The 7,806-nt window shown below is 37.2% G+C and overlaps 1 protein-coding gene across 2 annotated transcripts in view; it reads left to right on the forward strand.

The window, feature by feature from the left end:
* The window catches only part of TMTC4 (transmembrane and tetratricopeptide repeat containing 4), a 44,497-nt gene extending 37,257 nt beyond the window's left edge, over nt 1-7,240 (forward strand). For both annotated transcript variants that reach the window (XM_015818013.1, XM_015818012.1), the window contains exons 12-17: nt 87-194; nt 1,101-1,242; nt 3,573-3,687; nt 4,626-4,738; nt 6,350-6,419; nt 6,932-7,240. In XM_015818013.1, the coding sequence (XP_015673499.1) occupies nt 87-194; nt 1,101-1,242; nt 3,573-3,687; nt 4,626-4,738; nt 6,350-6,419; nt 6,932-7,086 (703 nt within the window). In that variant the 3' untranslated portion in view covers nt 7,087-7,240. The remainder of the gene's footprint in view (nt 1-86; nt 195-1,100; nt 1,243-3,572; nt 3,688-4,625; nt 4,739-6,349; nt 6,420-6,931) is intronic.
* The last annotated feature ends 566 nt before the right edge of the window (nt 7,241-7,806 follow it).

The following is a 7,806-nucleotide window of genomic DNA, read 5'->3' on the forward strand; positions in this document are numbered from 1 at the left end:
TGTGGCTGTGTAGACAAATAAAATTAGGAGAGCTGGCTCCTTTGACTAAGTAATTCTTTTATTTGTTTTTGTCTTTTCAATCCCAGATTGAATCCTAAATACGTTCACGCCATGAACAACTTGGGAAATATCTTGAAAGAAAAAAATGAACTTCATGAAGCTGAAGAACTTCTCTCACTAGCTGTTCAAATACAGTATGTTTTAAACACCAAAATCTAGCTGTGGATCATCAACATATTGTTGTATTACGGATGAAGGCAAATATTGTGGAATTATCTGGATCTTTTCTTAGTTAATTTTCTGAAATATACTCTGTGATGCAGTTATGTGTAAAGTGTTTCATTAGAGGAAACTCTAGAACATTCTTCCTCCAGATTACACAAAGCTGTCTTTTTCAGGCTGTTTTTCATAAATTGTTATGCTGTGGCCTAGACCCAAAAAGTATGGTCAAGATAAGAAAAGATTCCAGAATTTCTCAAAACTTTTCTTGCTTGGAATGAAGTACTTTGCCTGCCTCTAGAGTAAATTTGGTCTTAAAGGATGTGCAAATAGTGCAGCTACTACAAAATGGAGTTATATTATTTCTTGTCGTATACTTTGGGGACCAGTGCCATTGGCTAATAGTTTGCTTCTTTGGCATATGTAGGAGTTAGACTGAAGATACCTGAAGGACAATCCCTTCCTTATTCAAATGCCCTTCTTTAGATCCCACCAACAAGAGAAGTTAGGTTAATTCGAACATAGAACAAGTATTTTCTGCACTTAATCTTACTTAACCAAAAGTCCGAGAAGCAATGAGAACAAATGAGAGTGGTTTCTGGATTATAGAACATGTTTTCCTTCTCTTTAGTTGTAGGGAAAATCTATTCAGCCTGGCTTTAAGTGCATTATCTCTATTTTTTGTATTTAAATTATTCTCCCCTCCCCCTTGTCCTTAATGTACTATGTTATTACATTATTGTTTGTTTGTTTTTAAAAAAACCTTAAATTGCTTTACAGTTTTAAATTCAGATTGCATTTTTAATTTTATAAATAAGTAAGGGACATCAAAGCTGTCATGTACTTATTATGCTAAAATGTTCACAACTCTCTTTGCCTAGGCCTGATTTTGCAGCAGCCTGGATGAATTTAGGGATAGTGCAGAATAGCTTAAGAAGGTATGAAGAAGCAGAGAAAAGCTACTGGACTGCAATTAGACACAGGAAAAAATACCCAGATTGTTACTATAATCTAGGACGCTTAGTAAGTGTACTTATTTATCTTTCTGCTAATGATCCTAGATCAGCCTTTCTCAACCTTAGCAACTTTAAGTTGTCTGGTCGTCAACTCCCAGCATTCCCCAGCAAGCAACACCTGGGAGTTGAAGTCCACACACCTTAAAGTTGCCAAGGTCAAGAAACACTGTCCTAGATACGTAAGATGCGGTGAGTTTTGAATGTTGATCAGTTGCTTATTAGAGAGTACCTTCTTGGACTTTGGATTTGTTTAGGAAGATTCTTTAGGGTCTTTCACACACTGAAGTTGCAGTCTTACTTTTAATAGAAGTGAATTATAAATTAGGATTGCATCAGAGCGAATGTAAACCGAACCTCACTTTGTAACTTCTGGTTTCCCAGAAATGCTCAAGTAAAGACTCTTATTGAGGAACTAGATGTTTCTTGTACTATATATACAAGAATATACAATATGTAAAACTGTATATTAAAGTGGTGAAAATTAGAAGCACACTGTGTCCTATATCAGGGGTACCCACCCCTGGTCCATGGACCAACACCAATCAGTGGCATGCCAGAAACCGATCCGTGCAAACAAGTGAAGCTCCATCTGCAGGATGTAGAACCATGCCCACTCCGATCCACAGAAAAACTTCTCTCCACAAAACTGGTCCCTGGTAGCCAAAAGATTGGGGGCTGCTGTCCTATATAATTACTATAGTACAGGTAGTCCTCGACTTACAACAGTTCATGTAGTGACTGTTCAAAGTTACAACAACATTGAAAAACGTAGACTTATGACCATTTTTCACAGTTACATTTGCAGGCACCCCCTTGGGTCCCATAATCAAAATTCAGATGCTTGGCAACTGGTTCCTATTTATGACGGTTGCAGTATCCTGGAGTCACGTGATTAGCTTTTGTGACCATCTGACAAGCAAAGTCAATGGGGAAGCCAGATTCACTTAACAACCAGGTTATTAACTTATCAGCTGCGAGGATTTATTTAACAACTGTGGAAAAAAAGTTGTAAAACGGGGCAAAACCTACGTAACAAATGTCTCACTTAACAACAGAAATTTTGGACTCAATTGTGGTCGTACGTCGAGGACTACCTGTGATTGAACCATCTAAAAGTCTAGGGAGAAATGGAGAAAAAGCCTAAGGAGACTATTAATTGAACAATAGTAGGGATAAATGCTCTTTAACAAAATTAGTAATAAATTAGCAGATATACCGATACCACTGCTAATTTTCTCCGAACTGTTCTTGGCAGTCTTTTGGGGAGAAGGGTCAATTCTCCCTTTCCTATTAACCCTCACAAAATTGGGGGGAAGAGTAATTTTATTTCTTAATGTTTTACTATCATGCAAAAAATTAGCACCAACTAGGGATCGGTGATGCCTTGTGAATGCCATAGATTGCTATATTATGCGTCCACAAGACCTAAAGCCCCTTTTTGATCTCTGTTGCTACACAAAACTCAAATTCTCCCCAAACCTGAAAATGTGAGTTTCCCCCCTCTCCAGAAGTGTCCTGGGAGCTCCTGGAACTACAAAAACCATGCTTGAGGTTGTGGATTATAAACTATGGATAGATCATCTGTGTCCTATTTCCAAACCAACCTTGATATTCCAGACAGTAACTGGATAAATGTAAATAATAGGCAAATTTTGCCTGGCTGTTACTCTTATTCTGGTGGTTTTTCTTTGTGGTTTTGTTTGATTGTTTTGCTTGCTTGTTTGCTTTGTACTCCAACATGTAAGACAGGTAGAATAAAGAAGCTTATATCAGTTGGAAAAGCCAGTTTCTTCAATCAATAAACACCAATCTTCCTTCTAAAATAAAAGCGCAGAATGTTGGGCTATTTGAATGTTAGGGCAATACAGCCCTTCTGATTTAAGTATGAGGGATACTTTGGGACATTCTCCATGCTTTTGGAGGGTGCAGAAGCACTGACCCACAATGTGGGCACGACCCTGGAAAAAGACACAGCTTCTTAAAAGAATTGCACACGGGGGCTGTGTGAGATCCTGTGTGCTCTGAAGCCCCTCTTAATGGCCAAATCCAAAGCAGAACACAGCACCAAGGCATACAGACTTTTTGTAAGCAGAAGGTCTGTAGACAATGGGGAAAATGTTCAGAAAATATATAAATCCTCTACCCTGTACACAATTATGTGCAGTTCTTAGTGTAAAATTATTTTTCTCACATTTGACCTTTACAAAACACTGTCCTGGAATTATCACTATTCACATTGCAGATTTAGTTGGTATGCAGCGACTCTCCTACAGTGGGACCTGAACAAGGGCTACTTTTCTTAACTTGTTATCTCATGGCCAATTGTGTTACTTTCAGTATGCTGATCTAAATCGCCACATAGATGCACTGAATGCCTGGAGAAACGCCACAGTGCTGAAACCACAACATAGCTTGGCTTGGAACAATATGATTATATTGCTCGACAATACAGGTACAATATGCTTTTTTTTCCCAGAATATTTTTTTTTTCTGAATCTTGTTTAGATCTCCAGCCCATTGTTTTCTGCTACATGAAGTGGGGCTCTAGTTCTAAAATAGAAACTAGAATGTCACCAACCCAAGATTTTACAGCTGCTGTAAAACGGCATCTCTCACAAACTGTACATAAGCTTGCCATTGCAAAATGTTGAACGTGCCAGAAGTGTGTCTTTAGAAATCGGTTTTCCATTTGTATCAATGTCTTGGTTCATGGTGTTCCAAAATACTTTTGTAAGTAATGATTCGGTACTTGGGGGAGGCAGAATCTCAGAATTAAACAAGAAATAAATTTATTATTACATTCTAGTGTTTGAAATCATAACAGATGTAGAGATTTCGGGCAACCATCTTTTGAAAAGACTCACAATGTATTATGTCAGTTTTATCTCACAATGGATTGGATCTTTGTATCAAATTAATTGATTAAGAGTCCTAATTTGATTAGCATTAAAAAAAATTCAATAAAAAAGAAAGGGTCATCCTAGTAGTACTTGTCAGTTTACTAATCAACTAGAAAATCTTTCATTCTGCTGGTGGTTCCCTCTGTTCTTTTTCTCCAACAGCCTTCAGAAAATTCACAAAACCTTTTATTTCATGTTGGTGTTCTTCAGTTTATTTCTGTGTTTGATATGAACATTTCTTAATCTGGTTATATTCACATTCTGATCATGAACATGTTTTAAATGCATAGTAGCCAAACATTTATATCATACTTTACCTCTAGAAAAAATACAGTGCAAATTTTAATGCCCTGCTCTTCACTTGCAATTCATTTTTTATTATTTGATCTGTTCTTGCTTTCTTTAAGGAAAATAGCTAAGCATTTTATTTTGATTAAAAACAGCTATTCACCCTTGTTCCATCTCGCTCTCTCCTTTAATTTGTTCCTAGGGAACCTGGCACAAGCAGAAACTGTTGGAAGGGAAGCTTTGGAGTTAATACCAAATGATCATTCTCTTATGTTTTCGCTGGCAAATGTACTGGGGAAATCACAGAAATATAAGGTAAAGCATTTTTCTAACCATAATTTGTAGATAGTTCTCCTACAAATCTTATTTCTCAATGATTCGGAGATTAGGTATGTCCTCAGAAATGTGACTCACTGAAAAAATTGGCAGTGGATTTAATTTGGAAACCAACATACAAAATATGTATTTTTATGCAGACTTGTGGGTTTGTTTGTTTTTTCAAAATTACAGGGGAAAGAAATCTTAAGAGAAATTGTGTCCTGTCCAAATGGCCTTGCCAGATTATGGGATGACATTTCCTAAACAGCTGTTACCAGGCAATTTCATTTTATTTTTTTTTACTTGACTAAACTGGGTTTTTTTTTTATTAAGGGGTAGATAGAAATATACAAGCAGGAGTCTCTTCCAGAACAATCCAAAATCCAGATACAAATATGTCTCAGTTATTACGATTAATTATTGTATGCAAAAAGCTCAAACCATAAATATAGAAAAAAAAACTATTTTGTTCAACAAATTTTTGAACTTGATGATACTTTTTAGATAGCTTGTTGTAGTAAAAAATAGCATCAATTTCAAAAATAGTTTGAAGTACAGAATTGTTTTTTGTTCCTATTTTAATTATGATAAAAACATTTAAAACAATGTAAGTTGCACGCGGCTACAGTTTTCTTGATCTTACCTATTAAACAATAACTTTCTTTTAACAAAAGGAAATTGGCTTAAATATAATCTTTAAAGCCTTAAGGATGTCATCCATGAAGGATCTGTAAGCTTTACAGAAATCATTTTGAAAAATGAATCATGAAAACCGCCCACTGCTTTCAATTGTTCGGACTAAGGCAGGTTATTTGCAGCCACAGGGAAAATAGAAAATTAAGAAGAGTTTTATGAACAGATATGAAACAAAAGTTTGTTAGAGAAATAATGAAAATTATTTTGCCAAGCTATAAATTGTTCTCGTTCTCTCTCTCTCTCTCTCTCTCTCTCTCTCTCTCTCTCTCTCTCTCTCTCTCTCTCTCTCTCTCTCTCTCTCTCTCTCTCTCTCTCTTTGTTTGTGTGTCTGTCTGTGTGAGAGAGATTTTCCTGTAAAAATGCTGTTACAGTTTATCAATGAAGTATGCGAATGCACCTCAAATAGAAATACTGTAATGTCTTAGAAGTAATTAAATCCCAAAATCCAGATGATCTCTAGAGAGCAGCAAAAGGCAGGATTTGATACCTGTTTTCTGCAATTTAGAGGTGGTCTGGATTTTTGTAGCCCAGATCTGATAACTTTAGATTTATACCATCAATTTTCTTTGAGACTAAATTTATTTGAATGTGTTGGTTTTAAGTAGTGATTTGTATGAACCTTTGGTTTCTAATGCAGCCCACAAGTGTTTTTGTGTTCTTACCAACACTGAAGTAATTACAGTCTAATTGACAGCAACTACCAACCAACAGCTGGATTGGCCTGTGAATTATATTGTCCGTATCTCCATTAGAGAGAAATGGAAGTGTGAATGCACGTGAAAAAAATAGGGTGACATAATCACATTAATTGACCATAGAGCATGAGGTAATTGGGAGTGTTTGGTTGCACTTGACATTGTAGGCACTACAAAAATAGCTTGTCCTGTTGATCTCTTTTTCTGAATTATTCAGGAATCTGAAGCTTTGTTCCACAAGGCAATTAAAGCCAATCCAACGGCTGCCAGTTACCATGGCAATTTGGGTAAGACATTTTATAGCTCCCCTGGTGCAAACTTTTTTTTAAAAATTCAGACACTGGTTGAATTTTTTTTTTCACATTCAGTGTCTTGCAGGCATTCTTCTGCTAGCTAGATTTCTCGTCCGCCTGCTTGCTAAGCAAATTGCCAAAAGATACTGGAGTTCTTAGAGCAGGTTTCCAATAGTATCAAGCCGATCACATTGTATGACCAGACCTACCAGGCAGGCTGCCTGCTGCAACCCAGAGGTGGTGTATGTTAGTGGTGGCAAATTGTCCTGTGCTTGCAAATCACAATAAGCCCTCCTGATAAAAATAGCCATTTATGGCTCTAGCACAATCTACTCTTGTCATTCCTTGGCCTGTGTAGCTCCAAACATGTCTGCTCCAGCTGGCTACAGAGCAGGCTGCCACTGTGCCGACAGCCAACCAAATGTTTTAATGTTTTCTAAATAATTGGCAAGACTGTCTATTCGTCAACAACGCTGCTAACAAAAAAATCCCTTTTGCTGTTTCAGCTGTACTGTACCATCGCTGGGGAAATTTTGACTTAGCCAAGAAACACTATGAAGTCTCTCTGAAGCTTGACCCCACAGCAGCTGGGACCAGGGAAAACTATAGTCTTTTAAAAAAGAAACTGGATCAACTGCAAAAAAAAAAAGATGATGTGTGAGGTTTCGTCTCGGGCTTTGAATGCAGATTGCATACACTGATGGGTAACGTGGCTACTGATCACCAGCGAGAGGCGTTGTCACCCAGGACTACAGAACACAACAACATGGGACATTGAGATGTTTCTTGAAATTTAGCGTTAGAATTTGAAAGGGGAAAAAAGACCCTAGTTTAGAACATTTTATTTAGAAAATTAAAAGGGCTTGCTTCTCCTTTTCAGGTTGTTTTTTTTTTTTGAACCAGTGATGAAATCGGATGAATATTTATACAGATATCCAGTCATTTGCACTGGTAGAGTCCACGTTAAAATAAAGAGTTGGAGATATTCTTCAGCAGAGCGTGTGAACGGAAAACTGTTCAGTTCAGAAATGGAAATGGATGGTAACTGAAGATGGGCTCCAGCACGAGTCCAAGAGCTCGGAAGAGTAAATCTCTGGTTCCGGTGACCAACTCAAATTCGATTTTGCATTATTATACTGGGACACGTATATTTGCCTTCATTTGTGGATGGTAACTGTTCACTTTCAATAGGAATTCCAGTGCAGTACTGGTATAGTCCTTGACTTACAACCACAATTGGGACTGTAATTTTAGTTCCAAAAGAGATGTAGTTATTAAGTGAGACATCATGTGACTGGATCCACGTTTACAACCATTTACCATGGACACTAAGCAAATTACACAGTTTTTAAGCAAACCTGGCTCCCCCAATTGACTTGGC

The sequence above is a fragment of the Protobothrops mucrosquamatus genome, unplaced genomic scaffold (genome assembly GCF_001527695.2).
Source record: "Protobothrops mucrosquamatus isolate PMUCROS unplaced genomic scaffold, P.Mucros_1.0 scaffold664, whole genome shotgun sequence".
Taxonomy (NCBI): Eukaryota; Metazoa; Chordata; class Lepidosauria; order Squamata; family Viperidae; genus Protobothrops; species Protobothrops mucrosquamatus.